The 17,034-nt window shown below is 54.5% G+C and overlaps 1 protein-coding gene across 1 annotated transcript; it reads left to right on the top strand.

Annotated features, from left to right (window-relative positions):
* The first annotated feature begins 962 nt into the window (after positions 1-962).
* Positions 963-11,241, top strand: SRF (serum response factor (c-fos serum response element-binding transcription factor)). The gene is made up of 6 exons (XM_009894846.1): positions 963-1,223; positions 6,608-6,869; positions 9,011-9,130; positions 9,843-10,034; positions 10,564-10,640; positions 10,907-11,241. The coding sequence occupies exons 1-6, from the start codon at positions 1,056-1,058 to the stop codon at positions 11,000-11,002; spliced, it is 915 nt and encodes a 304-aa protein (XP_009893148.1). The 5' UTR covers positions 963-1,055; the 3' UTR covers positions 11,003-11,241.
* The last annotated feature ends 5,793 nt before the right edge of the window (positions 11,242-17,034 follow it).

Here is a 17,034-nt window from a genome sequence, read left to right as displayed (position 1 = left end):
TGCCCCGCCAAGGGCCCGGCAGGTCTGTCCCCTTCGGCCGCGGAAGGGACCGGCGCCATGTCTGGGTCGGTCCAGAGTGCTCTCCGTGGTTCCCGGTGGCTGGAGCCGTTGTGCAAAGGCCGATTAGAAACTTGGAAGAGGGGGATTTAGTGTGCAGTTGGATGCTGCTGGCTCATCTGCATCCCCGTTGGTGCTCATAGCATCCTCTGAACAACTGGGCAGTGCTGCATCCCAACTGAGCATCCCAGCCGGGCTGGGCTTTGTGCACTCTGGGAAGGTGGGAAAGGCTGTGGGGGTACCGCTGGGCATGTCCTGGCTGTGTGGGGTGCAGAATGAGGCAATCCCATCAGTGGTAGCATGTGTGAGACCACCGAGTGTGCCGTGATGGCATATCAAGTGTTCTTCCTAGCCCACCGGTCAGTCATGGGGGGTGGTGTCCTGTGTCCTCACTGTGCTTGGGTGCAGCTGTGCTCAGGACTGCAAAGACTGAGAGGGGAATTGGTCCTGGCCCGGCTGGGGTGTCGGTGAGGGCAAAGAGGTAGCAGAGACACGTGGGCTGAGTAGCATCCTCTCACATGGCTCAGCAGAGGTGAGGGGGGGAGGCATCCAGACGTGTCTGGAGAAGCTGGTGGGATTTCCAGCATGGGGACAACCCAGTGTCCCCATGTCCTCAAGCTGCTCTCCTGAGGGGACCATTCTTCCTGTGGCCTCTTAGCATGCACATCCCTTAAGGGCATGCTAAAGGAGATGGGAACACAGCACGGGGCACTTCAACCTGTAGACAATCAATCTTGAGTTGGTTTTAGAGGCCACAGCTCCTCTGGGGTGACAGGGAGCTGGTGTGAGCAAAAGGAGGGCCATGCTGGGAGCGCAGGGACATGCGAGGGACTCTTGTCCTGCACTGTATGTGTCCCTGCTGTCTGTGACTCCCTGTTCTTCCCTTGTGCTGCTGGCAGGCCTACGAGCTCTCCACGCTGACGGGCACCCAAGTCCTGCTGCTGGTGGCCAGTGAGACGGGCCATGTGTACACGTTTGCCACACGGAAGCTACAGCCCATGATCACCAGTGAGACGGGGAAGGCGTTGATCCAAACGTGCCTCAACTCCCCAGACTCGCCCCCACGCTCGGACCCAACCACTGACCAGCGCATGAGTGCCACGGGCTTTGAGGAGACGGACCTCACCTACCAGGTGTCTGAGTCAGACAGCAGTGGGGAGACCAAGGTAATGTGCCTGTGCACTCTGGGGGGGCACGTGCCGTGCCTGTGGGGCTGTGCTGCAAGCCCTGACCATCTCCAGCCCTCCTTGAATATCAGCTTGGGAAGCTGAGGACGGGTCCCCTTTTGCCGCGACTCTCGAGAGCTCGTGTGGTGGCCTCTCAGGGCTGCCTCCTTCATTTGGCTGGCGGTAGTGGGGATTTGGAGAGGGAGGGGAGTGGGTGGCAGGTGTCCTGGCTCTGGCCTTTGCAGCGGGGCTCCCCACTGGCCCAGCCCACCCCCCTGGCCAGCTCTCGGCACCGTTATCTCTCCCCGGGCGTCTCCGTGCTCTTGCACTCATTGATAAAAATTTGATTCTGCCTCCATGGCCTTATAAGGCCTGGTTTCCCTCGCCAGAGTCCCTGGCAGGGCCCCTCACATTCCTTATAAGCTGCAGCTGTCTCTTGCTTTGGTGCTGTTTTGGAAGGGGGCAGGGAGGACACAGGGAATGGAAACATTTCGCTGGATGGACCGCTTCTGCTCCCTGCCTGGTGTCCCTGCAGGCGCCGGCCCCTGGCTGCCTGTGTTACTTGTGGCCTCTTGCCCAGGGTGCTGCAGAGGGCCTGGCCATGGGCGCAGGGTCAGGCAATGGCCCTTTTCTGCTGGAAAGGCTCTATCTTGTCCCTGTATCCCCTTGTGCTGTTCCTCGGAGCTATTGCAAGAGAGCTGGCTCCTGTATCCCTGCTGCTTCCTTTGCAGGCTGGTGCTCTGGTCTGCAGGCACTTGGAGAAGGGAGGCAGGGGAGTTTGTGGTGCAAGGCTGGGGTGACCGGCTGAACTGGGGGATGTGCCACAGCTTCCTGGGCCTTTGTGGAGTGCTCTTGGGTGCTGTGAGTTGCTGCAGCTCTGCTGTACCTGTGGTCATGAGATGAGTACTGGGCTTGCTGCAAAAGCATCCTTCAAGATGAAAACATGGCCTTGCTCTAGGACCCCTCCAGCCAACCATATGCGTGCCACAGCAGCATCCTTGCCATGCAGTAGCCACTACATGTTAAGCAGACAGAACCTGGAGGAGGGTGTTTGCGATCTCTGTGCTGTAATCCCAAAGATGGCAAATGCAGCGCTGAGGTGTGCCCGGCATGTTGTCTGCTGCTGCAGGGGTGTTCAGCTGCGTGTTTGTATCCTGTGGCAGCCCACCAGCTCTGGTAACAGTGCCGCTGGGTACCCAGCAGCCAGTATTCCTCCATGCCCTCTTCCCCATGTGCATGCAGTGCTGCACCAAGCAAAAGCTTATCACTGCTGAGCCCTGAGAAATATCAGCAGTCCCAGAGAGATCCCTGCAGGTAGAGGAACTGTGGTGGGCCAAGGTGTTGCTGGCTGGAGAACTCTGTGCGGGAGCCCAGAAGAGTCCCTGGGAAGGCTTCCCACTGATGGGAGCCCAACAATAGTCCTGGCTGTCCCAGTCTGGCATGACTCCCCTGTGTGCCTCTGATTCCTGGTGTGAGCTGTGCCAGCCCTTTCCGGTAGGCAAAGGACCCCATTGTCACCAGCAATTTCTCCCTTGTGCAGCCTGTATTTGTAAGGACTTGTGTCTCTTAGGCTTCTCCTGGATGAAAAGGCAAGTCCCGTGGGCATTTTGTAATGAGACAAATTACCTGTGCCTGGAGTTATTTAGTGGTGCAGGAAGTGTGCATGGCAGCTGACCTGTCCCTGGCATGGGGCCTGTCCGCATCGTGTCCCTTTAAGATTTTCCCTGAAAATACTGCTAGGTGGCCCCAAAGGAAGTGTGCTTTTGGGGTGCAGTTACATTGCAGAGGTGATCTTAACGCAACTTCTCTCTGCCCGCTTTCTGATGCAAGCCCCACTTAGTGCCCTGCAAGCTCCATCCCAGTAATCACGAGTAGTGATGCTTAGTGTGGAGTGCCTTATGGCTACAGCCAACATTTGGTGTGGGGCTGGAGTAGCCCTGTGACGCTGTCTTTTGTTTAACATTCTGGCTAAACCCACCCTGGCCTGCTGAGAATTCTTGTCATGGCAAGTCCTGGGGCTGGGGACAGTCCCACCCTAACTCTCCCCAGTCCTGCTGTGCCTTCTGCCGGGCTGGAAACCTGGTTTGGTGCTCTGGCAGAGATCAGCCCAGTTCAGATAGATGGAGAAGCCCTCTGAGGATGAAGGGAGCCTGTAGGTGGGCCATGCTAGGTGGGTGGTACACAGGGCTGGGTTTCAGGTGCCTTATTGGAGGAGGTGGCAGGAAATTAAGTGCCTGGGCTGTCAGGTCCAGCCACATAGGATGCACTGAGAGGGTTGGGCAGTTGCTCCTTGGCCTTCCTGTGAACTATGTCTCCTGGATTTCTGTATGGACAAAACCTGCTCGTGTTCAGCAGCTGCAACAGAGGGGGGAAGCAATGCAGCCAGGCTGTTACCTGCGGTCAGCAGCCTGCTGGTATTCCTCTGCGCTACAGCCAGCAGCAGCTATGAGATCCTCCTGCTTTCCCAAACTCAAACTCCCAGCCATGGAGCTGGGCTCGGACCACAGCTGGGACTGGAGCATGCTGTACTTTCAAGACAGCAGCTACATCCTCACAATGATACTGTTGTGCACTGACCTGTCTGATCCTTTGTGGGCCCCAAAGGACACGGTGCCCTCATGTAATCTCCTGGGTTTATGTGGGAGAGGGGATTTTGGAGGAAGCTCAGGGGCTCTACGTTGGGATGAGAGCATAGGAATAGCCCTGATCTGGTCATCTCTTAGGGTGGGGAGAAGGTGGGACTTCCTGCCGCATCTGGAATCCAGACCAGGTGTTGGAGACCAGACTGGGATTTCCCACGTATCACCAAGGTCAGTTGTCCTGCAATGTCTGTGTAATAATGCTGGCTGGTGGGTATGGACCATGCTGAACAGCGTTGTCCCAGGCAGCCCCCAGAAGTTATGGAGTGGGATTGTTTCTGTCCCCAAGACCCTGCTATGGTCCAGGATGGGCATCAGATGGCCTGGGCCATGCCCTGTGGTCCACTCACGCTGTGTAGCATTTATCAAGCGTGCACAGTGGTGTGGGTCTGTGCAGACATCTCCTGCCGCTGTACTGCACCTCTCTGCTGCCTGTCGATTCCCCAGGCACTGCTCTGCAAACTGAAGTTTGCAGTGAGCTATGGTGGGTAATGGATGTGCAGCTGGATCAGGAAGGGAAGGGACTTCAGGGCTGCTGTGCTGCCTTGGGTTGGGCCTTCTCCGTGGCCTCTTGGGTAATGTGCTGAAGGTGACACATGACTTGGCTCCTATTGAAGGCTGGGCTCCTGCACATAGTCTGGGCTTTGCAGGGGTGCTGGGGCGAGCCAAGGTGCCCAGGGGCTCTGAGGCATCCCAAACAGGCATGGGGAGGAGGCAGCGGGTGTCCAATCCCAAGGTCTCTCCCACCTCTCTGTACTGGGAACTACTGCTGCAGCCCGTGAGAAGTGCAGCAAAGAAAGGAGGAGTCTGAGTCTCACCTGTGGCATAGTAGGGAGAGCAGAGATGGAGTGTGCATGGTTTGACCCTGCTGGCACAGCCTTCCTCCCAAGCACCTCTGATCATACTGGGGTTTGCCCTCTTGCTTCTAGAGAGTCCTGGGAATCCCCCTGAGTAAGGTGCTGTGAATCTTTTGGGATGCCTCTTCCAGCCCTGAGACTACGGAGTGTTGAGGGGATGCTAAGTGTCCTGGCTGCTTGGGGGACTATATCTCACGGGTGTACAGCTTCAGGGCTACGCCTGGGGATGAGGGAGCCTGGCTTTTCCAGCTGGGAACAGGAGCCGCCCCGCTCTGCTATGGCTCCCACGGCCTAGTGGGCTCAAGGGGAGCTCTGCACTGTCACCCACGTGGGGAGGGTGCCCACGGCCTCTGTGTCCCGTGTAGGATGGCAGGAGTTTGTGGTTGAGCTAATGGAAAGTGCCTCTGCTGGGCTCCACTCTGTTATCACGTGCCTCTTCTAATTCGGACACTTCAGGGACTGTGGTGCCAAGGCGGAGGGGCGTTGCTCTCCTCCCTCCCCAGGCCCTGGGGCACGGCTGAGTGCCCGGGATTGGCTCCCCCTGTCCAAAATGGGCTGCCTTCCCTTTTTTAGCTGTTCGTTGAGCTGTGAATTCCTCGTTCCTGGCAGCTTGACAAGCTGGGAACAAGGCTTAGCACGTGGGAGAGCTGGGCCCACCAGCCTGCAGCGGGAGGGGTGGGAGTGTGGCAGCCTTAACTCTTCCCAGGCGTGCCGGCAGCTGTAATAGGGTATGGGGACAACAGGTCCCTTGTGGCCTAGGACATGGTCTCCTGTGGAGCAGTGTATCTGCAGCCTGTTCTTGGCCAGCTGAGCAGGGCAGGAGAAGGGGCCATGGAGACCCTGGGTATCCAAAAGGGAATTTGGGGGAAGGAGGCCTCTTAGGTGAAGTGTGACTGCTAGGGGCAGCAGGGATCATGCTGGGCTTGGTTGCTTCCTCCAGATCCAAGCCACGTCCAGCCACGTGCTTTGTGGCTGCGGAAACTGAGGTGTTACGTGCCCTGCAGCCTGGCAGACACGTTCCTCCCTTGTTCCCAGACCCAGGTGGCCAGCCTCTTGGGCTAGCGTTGGCCTAGCGTGGGGCCCTTTTCCTCCTTTTGCTCAGCTTCCCTGGCGAAGCTGTCCTCGGACAGGCATAGAGCTTCGACGCTCCTTGCAGGACCACGGTGCGTGCTGGCCATAGCTAACATTGCGGGGTCCCGTGGAAGCATCTGCCTGGTGCCCATCTCCTGCTAGTGGACTGGCAAATGGGTGCTTCCCCTTTGCTCCAGGAGATTTGTGGAAGCGTTGCCCAGGGCCTGGCAAAGCAGCTCTCAGCACTGGGTTTGGGCCTCCCCGGTGTCCGGGTTTGGCCTTGCTCACCTCTCCCTTGCTGCTTTTGGTGTATGGCTGCCTTTAAGAGCCAGTTCTCAGCCAATTCTTGGCCATGTGTTTCCTGCCATAAGGGAAGTGGTGTGTGTTCCTGACAGGAGACAGTGTGTTTGCCTTTATGTCTGTCCCTGCAAGGACTGCTTTTGCCTGGTGTGTGCCAAAAAGAGGCTGTTCTCTTCTTAGAGGCTATGGGGACTCCTGGGGAGGGGAAGGATTGCTTCGTCCCCTGTTGTCTTGCAGGGGAGTCTCTCAGGGGACCTGTGTGGCCCTGGGCTTGCATCCAAGGTTTACGCTGAGCTCCCTCCAGCTCTCCTCATGCTGCATTATTGGGCACGGTCTCCTCATGTTTGTACAAGTAACTCCTCTCTGCTACCCTGGCTCTGCTCCATGTGCTGGCAGCAAGCTATGGGGGTATGGTTTAGCACGGGGATGCAACCTATGGAGCCTGGTTTGGTCTCATGGGCAGATGTTGACCAGATCCGAGGGCTGGTCTCAGTTGTCACAATCTCTCCTTCCCCAGGACGCACTGAAACCAGCGTTCACTGTCACCAACCTGCCGGGGACAACGTCCACCATCCAGACAGCCCCCACCACCTCGACCTCCATGCAGGTCAGCAGCGGCCCGTCATTCCCCATCACTAATTACCTGGCGCCAGTGTCTGCCAGCATCAGCCCCAATGCCGTCACCAGTGCCAACGGGACAGTGCTGAAGACTACTGGAGCCAGTGCAGTGACGTCTGGGGGCCTCATGCCGATACCCACCGGCTTCACCCTCATGTCAGGTCAGTGCCTTTAGGGGCTGAGGACTGCATCCGTCCATCTCTACACCCGGAGTGTGTTGCTGCCCTCTCCAGAGGAGAGAAGGCCTAGTGGCAGGAGGAAGCAGAGTGGTTGCTGCTGTAGGGTGAACCTGGCTGGGGTTCCTAGCTTGAGCCCAGCCAGGCCTGTGGCTGGAGAAGGGTCATGTAGTGACTGTTTCCTTAGAGTGCTGCTAGCTGGCCCTGCTGCTGGGAAGGGCATGGTGGCAGGGAGCTGAGCTGGGACCCCAGGGCAGCACCGAGAGGCCTGGAGGGAGTGAAAAGAGCTGGTAGTGACAAAGCCTTTCTTTCTCCCTCCTTTTGGCAGGTGCTTCCCTTTCTCCGGGGACCCCTACCATTCCTCTCACTCAGTTACAGCCGCACTCCCTGGCTCTTTCCAGCCAGCAGGGCCAGGTGGTCACGGGTACGGCTGGACAGCTGCAGCAGGCACAACAGACAGTCTTCCGCTTTCCTGCCAGAGCTGGAGGGCAGATCGTGTCGCTGACAGGTCAGCACTCCCTTCTCCTCCGCTTGCTTGAGGTGGGGGGATGGAGGTGTCTGTGGGGGTCCTGGTCCTGGCCAGAGAGTTGACCCCCAGCTGAGGTGGGAGCGCAGAGAAGGCAGCGTGGGGGAGAGACAGGGCAGAGAATGCTTGGTGCAGGCAGGAGCAGCATCCTGGGGGGTACAGACCAAGGGAAGCGGTGGGTTGTCAGGCTCCTGCTCCAGGGTTTGCCCTGTGGCTAGCAAACACAGAGGAAACAGGTCCCTGGTGCAGCTGTGCTGAGGCTCAACTGTGCTGCTTAGGAGGACTGATGGAAGGAGACTGCAGGGGCTTAGATGCCCAGTGGATGCTTTTTTTGAGTGCTGGCGTTTGGCTCTGAGCAGCTGCCCTTGCTTTTGTATTTGGATCTGCACTCGGTCACTGAACCACAGTGCAGAGGATAGATTAGGAGAGACCCAGAGGAGAGGAGGGAGTGGTGCTGCTGTGCTGCCTTGTGTGTGTTGTCCTTTGTAGGAACTTTTTGTTGTGCTGAGTCAAGGATCTCCAGGTGTTGGACATGCTCCTGGCTGGAGTTTCAGAGCAGGTCTAGGCTCTGCTTTGTGGAGGCAGCCATCATCTGGGGACCAGCGCTGAGAGTGGACAGTATTTCCTGTGTGCTGCTTGTTTGTGCCCAAGTTGATGAGCCTGATAGCCTGCATGCTTTTTTGGAGCCCTTATGGCTGCTGTGGGTCCAGGCAGACAGTGTGATCCCATGCAAGGGGGCTGGATTTCCTTTGTGATCTGGAGGACCTAAGAAAATAATGGATGTGTGTCTCTGGTGTCGTATGTGGGGAGGTGCCCAGTCTGAACGAGGTGGCTGGTGATTCCTGGCCTCTGGCATCCCTTGCGCTTTCCTCTGGAGACAGAACCTGAGCCTGAGGGGAGCTTTCTCTGCTGAGCGCTGTCTCTGGAGCTGAAGAGCTTCGCAGCGAGCGGGCTAGGCTGGAGGCTGTGTGGCTGTGCCCCTGCAGCTCTGGGGTGCACACCTTGTGGCCCAGTTATCTCTAATTCCTCTGTAGGGCACTGTGATGTCCTTGAGACCACAAGCTAGGTGAGATAGCTGTTCCCTGAGTGCGCTGTGGAGGATGGAGCTGGGCTCCAGAGTGTGAAGGCAGCGGGGCCCAGCTGGCCTGGGCATTTGGGCTCTCGCAGTTCTGCTCAGTGCAGTGAGATGATCCTTGCAGGGCTGGCTGAGCATGGGCAGTGCTGGGCCCTTTCCTCCCAGCATCTTCTGTGCTGTGTCTTGGTGGTGCCAGGAGTGATGATGAGGGCCCCAGACATTCCTGAACCATGCATGGGAGCTGGACAAAAGCTGCTGTGGCCTTTCCTTTTCTCTCTGGAGCCCTGTAGGCCAGCTAACTCCTCCTTGGCCCCTGTTTGCCAGGAAAGAGCAGGTTTTAGCCTGCTCTTTGGGGCAGGGTCTGGTTTCTGCCATGTGCTGCTTTTCGCTAGTCTTCCCCAGTGCAGTGCAGAGCCACACTGCAGAGCTGTGTGTGGCCAGAGAGGGACTGGGGGGCTTTCACATGGCCCAGAGTACCCATATCCTTGCTAAGCCGCAGGCTCATGGGCTCCTCTCTCTCCCCAGGTGGTACCATGGCTCAACAGGTCCCAGTCCAGGCCATCCAGGTGCACCAGGCACCGCAGCAAACGTCTCCCTCTAGTGACAGCAGCACTGACCTTACCCAGACCTCTTCCAGCGGAACAGGTAATTTGGACTTTACAGTAACCATGTTCTGTCTTCATTCCTAACCGTTGCTCCTAAACCACACCAACAGATCTCACGCCTGCACCCTGCTCAAGATCCTTCAGACCAACTCTATCCCAGCCTTTCTGACCGTTTCCCAGGTGTATTTTTTCCCTATGTCTAGGTAGATGCCGCTGTGCGTAGGGCATCTTAGAAGGGATTTCAGAGCCTCTCCAGATACATCATCTGCTCTTACTTGTAGTATGGGCCTGGGAACAGGTTGCCCAGTTCTCAGATGGTTTCTTAGTGAGCCAGCATTGCCCCCAGCACAAGGCATTAGCTCACATCTACTTGAGATTTTTATTCTGTGTGCAGAGAACACCTCTGTTGTCGCAAAATCTGAGTTCGGGTGCCGGGTGCAGGCTGAATCCAGTTCAACAGTTTTATTAAAGCTTCATCAGGAAACTCGTATCTCAAGTTGAGTTCAGTCCTGGGATATTTGGCTACTGTGCTTTTCTGCTTTCTAATACTTACTCATTAAAGGAGAGGTTTCAGCTCTCCTGCATGTTTCCTGGGGCTTTTCCCCAAGAGCTTTGGAGAACAAGATGGGTATCCACGCACCTGCTGCTTCAGGATAGCATGCCAAGGGTGGCTGAGGGAGGGATGCTGAGCAGGCGTGTGAGTGTAGCAGACTCCTTTTGTGTACCTCACATGTAGTCTGTCCTGCTGACAGTGACTCTCCCGGCGACCATCATGACGTCGTCTGTGCCAACCACTGTGGGTGGCCACATGATGTACCCCAGCCCACATGCGGTGATGTACGCACCTACATCTGGCCTTGCGGACGGTGGACTTGCAGTCCTCAACGCTTTTTCACAGGCGCCCTCAGCGATGCAGGTGTCCCACGGCCAGGTCCAGGATCAGGGTAAGACAGCTGTCTGTGTCAGCACTCCCTTAAGTGCTCCGACACCCTGATTTTTCTCCTTTTCACGTGTATTTATGCTGTATATTAATTTCAAAGAATTTTCTTCTAAGCAGTCCTAGAGGCTGTACAAAGGCCTGGCAAGTGAGATGCTTGATGCATGCTTTTAGTTCCCACCATTCTCCTACGCAAAGGATTGCTTGAGCTGTTTGCTGGGGAAAAAGGATGGGGCTTGTTGGGACAGGTGACATATGGGGCAGGCAGTGGAGGGAGCTAGGAGACTCTGGAGAGGATGTGTGGTTGCACGAGGGGGCAAAGCAGCATGAAGCCATGCAGGCAAGACTTGGATTGAGAGCCTGTGCCTGCTTCTCCCAGCATTTGGAAAGATAGCTCATGTGGCTTTCTCCTGAGATGCCTCTATGCATGCAAAACAGGCACCTTCACCCTTGTGAAGCTCCACGGAGCTCAGAGAAAGGGCCTATAGAGGAGCACTGTTTAAGGGATGGTATCATTTTTGCTCTCTCTGTGGCAGGTGGCGTCCCCCAAGTGTTCCTGACAGCCCCATCAGGCACCGTTCAGATCCCAGTCTCAGCTGTCCAGCTTCACCAGGTAGGCACAGAGTGGTACTCACAGGTGTTCAGGGGGTGTCCTTGCTCTGCCCCTGCCTGCACATCCTTTGTGAGTCTGGGCAGGCCCAGGCCCTTGGTTAGGGCCAGTCCTCAGGTCTGGGAAAGATGTCAGTGCCACCCACCCTTGGGTGAAGAAGTCTTGCCCTCCTTGGACAGGTGTTCAGAGAGGACAGGGCCACCCTGGCTGCTGGCACACATGGCCTCAGGGCATGCTATTCCCCAGTGCTTCCTCCCTTTTCTCTCTAGATGGCTGTCATCGGGCAGCAGAGCAGCAGTGGCAGCAGCCTGACGGAGCTGCAGGTGGTCAACTTGGACACCTCACACAGCGCCAAGAGTGACTGAGAGGCCTCTGCTGCCAGCCTTGTGCTGTCCCTGGCTTGCCGTGCCAGTGCCGGGGCTGGTGGCAATTCCTTCTCGTACAGACTGCACCAGTTATTTATTGTTGCCTTTTCACGTTTCCTTCATCCACACATGCACACACACACACACGCACCCCCCCACCCACCCACACACATACACACACACAGAGGCATGCGCGTGGGGCTGCAGGACCCACCTGGGGTGGAGCTGTGCTGGGGCCGTGCAGGGCTTGGGGGCATTTGGATGCTGCGATAGCTGTGCTTGTCTCATGCCAGCCAAAGAAACGTGTCTCTTGAGGGGAGGATTGCTCTGCGCTGTAAATAAATACTGCGGGCCGTTCCCAGCTGGAGGCTCTGGCCCCTCCTGGGTGCTCCGGGTCACCTTGCCCACGAGTGTTTGCTCTGCGTGGGGCTCAGCTCGGACCCAGAGCCGTCCTGCGGGTGCAGCTTGGAGCAGCGCGGGCCGAGGCTGTGCTGCTGGCCTCAGCAATGTGCCTTTGTGGGGGTGACGGGTCCTGGCCGCAGCAACTCACCCTGGGCTCTGGACAGGGGCAAGCGGCCAAGCTTGCATGTGCATCTCCGGGTTGGACCTGCGCGCCCTCCCTTCTGGAGGGCAGGGCACAGCCTGCGGCAGATGGCCCCGTCCTCCTCGTATGCACTACAGTGAGCCCTCTGCCCTCAGTGCCTCCTCGCTGGGCTACCTGGCAGATTTGCAGCCTGCCTGGCTCTGCCCCGGCGGCTGCCCTCGCACAGCTGAGGTGGTCGGTGGATGCCCGGGAGACCTCCTGGGGTGGGGTAGGGGGTGGCGCTCTGTGGCCGGCATAGCCCCACACTCTCTTCTTAGCCCTCGCACTGCTTGCGGACTCCATACACCCAGGGGAACGTGGCTGGGTCTTTCCCACATCCCCCTGCAGCTCCAGCCAGCGCTTTCTAAATTTCTTGTGTCTGATGCAAGGTGGAGAAGAACTCAAGTGTCAAAGGGAAGAGCCCATGGGGCACTGAGCTGCCGGGTAGGCGGCAGGCTCTTCCTCTGAGCACCAGGGTGACCATCCTGGGCTGTGGAGGAGCAGCTGTGATGCCTGTGCAGGCTCAGCAAGGCCAGGGGAGAAGGGCTGGAGCGTGCTTGGTCCTGCATGGGAGTTGCTGTGAATGGCTCTGCTACCTAGCCCTGTCCCTGGAGGGAGAGTGAGCAAGTGAGAGAAGCTGCTGAATCTTTAGGGGAAGAAGCAGCTACTGTAACTTTTTTTTTTTTTTTAAGTTAAAGACAAAAGACGCCTTGGAGAAAAAAGGAAAAAAAAAAAAAAGAAAAAAAAAAAAGAAAATGACTTTATTTTTCTAAGTGTTAAACTCAGTATTTATGTAATTCTTTAAGGAATAAAAGTTTGGCTCCTGTACAGTTTTCATGGGGTTTGTACCAGGGGGATGGGAGAGGGGTGGGTGGGCATGGAGGCAGGAAAGGGGCCTTGCTTTTGAGTTTGTATTGTAACCTTGGACATGTTCCCTCAGCATTAGCGTTTAAGCTGCGCTCTCCACCCACCAGCATGTGCCAGGGATCAAGCTGAACCGAGTGGGATGCTTGTTTCCCACTACCTGTACCGAGGACTCCATACCCATCATTTTGGGCTTAACAGGCAGAAGGCAAGTGAAGCAGTGGCTGTTCTCTAGAAGTGGGAAACCCATCCCTCGGGAGAAAGGGGCTTGCAGCGTGCCTGGGAGCCAGAGGTGGGCTGGGTTTTCTGGCTGTCCTGTTCACCTCTGGTCCTGGGACCTGTGGCTGTTCTGTCACTGCTTTTGGTGTGGAGCAGTGTTACCTGTGCCTAAGGGATAGGGGGCATCCCCACTCCTCTGTGGGTGGTGAGTGGCTAGCACTGGCTGATCCCTGCTTTCCCTGCTTACTGTGCAGGTAGCATCTCCTGGACTCCTAGCTGATGATCTGGGCTGTAGTTTCCCCTCTATAGCTGTTCCTTAGTGCAGGGATGTGGACAGGTCCCCTCCAAGCTCCCTGTGCAAAGAGCTCCCAGAACGGTCTTTCAGCCCTCAGTCTGTTATGCAGCCTGGGAAGGGCTCGTGGGGAGTGGGGTGGCCCATCCGGCGAGAGTGATGTGAGATTGCATGCTGCCTCCCCTTAGTATCCTTGCTCCAAGAGTGATGCGTACCCCGCAGCTCAGAGCACGTGGGAGCGCTGTGCCATGCCCCATTGCGAGGTGTATGAAAGCTGCTCAGTGATGCTTCCAAAACAAGGCTGGGTACCTAGGAGTTCTTCCAGGGAGAAGGATGGGGTCGGGGTTTGCATTGTCCTTTGCCCCTCAAGCACATCACTGTGGCCTGGCTTTGCTCCGCTTTGCTTGTGCTAGCACTGCGGAGCAGAGCTGTTGGGCCGGGATGGCAGGAGTGCCCCTGCTGCTACAGGGGGTCTGCATCCCCTCCCTGGCTCCCCAAAGGCAACTGCTGGTTAAACGCTAATGGTGTATTTTATTTAAGTGCAGACTTGTAAGAACACTTGTGTATCAGGGATGAAATGGCATTTATTGTGTGGTGACATTTTTAGTTCATTTTACTGGTTTGAGGGTTGTGTGTGTGTGTGCGTGTGTGTGTGCGCGTGTGTACGCATAAGTGTGTGTGGGATTATTTTTTTTTTTTTTTTCCCTCCAGTTTCCAGGGTTGTGTTTCTGGAAGGATGTGGAAGTAATCACAGTACTATGTACAGAGCTTTCTTTTGTATTAAAAAAAAAATTACTCTTTCAATAAATGTTATCATTTTGTGCACAGATTTGGGATCTTGGCTATGCTTTGCGGGAGGGGATGACAGACACCTTAGGACCAATGAATGGGGATCAGTGGTGTCTCCATCCCCGCTGCCTCCAGCACAGGTGAGACCTGACCAGCTGGACTTCTGCTGTGGGAGCCCCAGAGCCAGTGGGTGGGACAGAGAGGACCTGTGGTGGACAGCAGGGCTTTGAGGGCTGTCCTTTCTGAAAGCTCGGGAACAGTGCTGGTGAGCGGGGCACGGTGTCGAGTCAGGAGAAATAAAAACCAGGAATGAGGAGGAATGGGGACTTTTGAAAAAGAAAAAGAATTGTTCTAAATCATGGGTGTTAACAGGGAGGTGCAGGAGGACCTCAAACAAAAGTTAAAACAGGGGGGACAAACAGCCCATGTCGCTTACGGGGTAGTTAGGCAATAACTAAGCTGTAGGAAGAGGAATTTTTGCCATTGTAACATCAAAGAAAAGATGATCCCGAGGTGTGGCCCTAGGGGAATTACGTATTGATAAACTACGACAAACCAGAGGAGGACAGAGTATTTTTTTAGTAGTGACAGAGGTATTTCTAGGATAGATAAAAAATGTATGAGGATGCTTCTGTTAAGGTAGTGTTTACCTGATATGGGACTCGACAGGTAAGTGATGCTGGCCATATCATCATAGGAGATGTCATGCAGCTGGCATCTCAGAGCATCCCGACATGGTGGTTGGTGCGTGCAGTACCATCCCCAGGCCTTTGGACAAGGAGAAAGAACAAACTGGGCTTTAAAATAAACCAGTTGAAAGGCTGCAGGCACAGCTTCCTCTGACATTGACAGGCATCTGATCCAGGTCTCAAATGAAAATGAGGTTGTTTCCCCTCCCCTCTTCCAAGTCCGTTACTTTTGAACACCTGATATCTTCAAGGATGGAGCTTAACTGTTGTCTTTACGAGGTCCAACACCAAGACTGTTAAATTCCCTGCAGAAAACTCCTATGAGAACATAGCATATAGATATTCAAAGTCCAAACTGGAGAGGTATTACTTAAAGTCAGATCAAAGGGGGATGGATGCCTGTAGGCCCCTAGAAGCCAGGTCAAGGGCACATGGGGGCTCAGTCAAGTGTTGAAAGGTGGGAAAGAAACCAAAGGGAGAAGGACTGCTGGGTCAACAGTATGCCAGCTAAAAAATGCAACTACTAGCCTCTACATTGCATCAGGTCCTGGCGCAGATAGCAGTATAACGTAAAGAAAACAGCACTGGTAAAGGTCTGTGTGGTTAAGGTACTGCACTATTTTTCGCAGCGCAATTTGGAGAAAATATATCTCAGTGTAGTGGGAGAGGAGAAGATTGTACAGAAAGTGCTTAGGAACAAAACACAGCTGAAAAGGCTCTTTCCCCCTCAGGAGGGGAAATGCTTCAGTTTTACAAGTTACACAGTTTTACAGGTTCAGCATGCCTACACAGATACATCCTGTGGTTCAGCACCACAAAACCAATCTCAGCACAAGTAACCCCATGTTACTTGTGCACAGGGGTTGGTCTAGGACATATAAAACTCCTAACATGGAGCAAGATACCACAGACATAATCTTTATTTTTAGGATAAATCACTAAGCATGGTATCAAGACCATCAGAGCCAAGACATAAGCAGGGTGTATGAACACCACAGAAAACATTTCAGTGTCACAGACAAGATGCCTGTGTCCTGTCCGGCCACTGCCATTTATTGTTGGTGACAATTTTGGCTATGGGAAGTTGCCAGCTGATGTTACCAGCCAGCCTGCGTTTCTCACTGCAGAGCATTATCACCACCTCGTGTTTGTGACACTAAACACAGCAGTGTTGCAGCTGCAGTACATGCACAAAATAACAGTTGCCAAGAACAGAGGAAAATAGCAATCATTGTGAGTATGGTATCAGCTTTTATGTAGTTGTGTGGCATTTAGGAAGTTATTTTCCCCTTCGTTAGTGCAAATAGACTGTGTTTATCTCTACAAGAGATGAAGGGACTTGCAACGGCAAAGCATGATGTTAACTGAATACCAGTTCGATCCTCTAAATTTTGATAAAGCCTTGTGCGTTAATAGGGAAGGAAAATGACATTAATGGAAAACACAGAGATTTCAAGAACATCGATGGGATTCTGGAAAGAGAGCATCAACAGAGGTTACACGTACTAATGGAGAAATCAAGAGGCTGCCTTGGAAACACAAACATTTACAGTCCACCATTGGTGCCACTGCTTTAGAGGACGGTCCCCACAGACTGATGCAGCACTGCACCAATTTATCCAGCCTATAGTCAATTGCAACTATCGGGTTTGTATTAATTGCTGATTGCTATTGTAAAACATGGAAATTGTCTAATCATCTGCAATGGTACTGAGAGGAGAAATGAAATTGGGCAGATACATGAAGGATCAAATAAGCAAGCAGATTCTCATCCATTTAGCCTTCGATTTTAATGTTTGTTTATCATGTAAAACAAATGTTAACAAGACTGATAGAAACCTGCACCTACTGGATTGCAGCTAGCAGCTGTGAGGACTGTCAAGGGAGGGAAATACGGGCAAAGGATAAGAATTTAGATTTTGTGGTATGAGTGTTACAGATCGGTGTAACACCAAAGCAGGACAGGAACCAGGAGCAGTTTTTGGTTAACGCTGCCTTTGCAGTTTGGTGAACTGCAATTTTTGGTTAATGCCACGTTTGCAATAATGTTTATGCTGACATGACATGCTTTTAACCTCCCTTTCACCTGCCCCACTCAGCAACAGCCCATCACAGAGTTCGTTAGTCACAATCCAACGCGCAGCATAACACCAGCGACCTGAGCTCCTGCAGATGCAGCCTTCAGCTCCCAACCTCATTTTATTCTTCTCGTTTCTAATTATTAGCTAGGAGAATCAGAAGATCATAGAATCATAGAATGGTTGAGGTTGGAAGGGACCTTCAAGACCATCGAATTACAACCCTCCCCGCCATGGTCAGGGACACCTCCCACTAGACTGGGTTGCTCAAAGCCCCATCCAGCCTGGCCTTGAACACCTCCAGGGATGGGACATCCACAACTTCTCTGGGCAACCTGTTCCAGTGTCTCACCACCCTCTCAGCGAAAAATTTCTTGCTGGTATCTAACCTAAGTCTATTCTCTTCCAGTCTGAAGCCATTCCCCCTCATCCTATCACTACATGCCCTAGTAAAAAGTCCTTCCCCAGCTCTCCTGTAGGCCCCCTTTAGGTACTGGAAGGCGGCAATAAGATCTCCC

The sequence above is a fragment of the Charadrius vociferus genome, unplaced genomic scaffold (assembly GCF_000708025.1).
Source record: "Charadrius vociferus isolate BGI_N301 unplaced genomic scaffold, ASM70802v2 scaffold411, whole genome shotgun sequence".
In the NCBI taxonomy this organism is placed as follows: domain Eukaryota; kingdom Metazoa; phylum Chordata; class Aves; order Charadriiformes; family Charadriidae; genus Charadrius; species Charadrius vociferus.
Note: the sequence above shows the minus strand (reverse complement) of the source record. Positions and strands in the feature narration are given on the sequence as shown.

Excerpts from the sequence above, each read along its gene's own strand:
- SRF (XM_009894846.1), top strand. The coding sequence starts at position 1,056 with ATGATCACCAGTGAGACGGGGAAGGCGTTGATCCAAACGTGCCTCAAC. Across the intron at positions 9,131-9,842 it reads GACCTCTTCCAGCGGAACAG|TGACTCTCCCGGCGACCATC; the intron begins GTAATTTGGACT and ends TCCTGCTGACAG. Across the intron at positions 10,641-10,906 it reads CAGCTGTCCAGCTTCACCAG|ATGGCTGTCATCGGGCAGCA; the intron begins GTAGGCACAGAG and ends TTTTCTCTCTAG.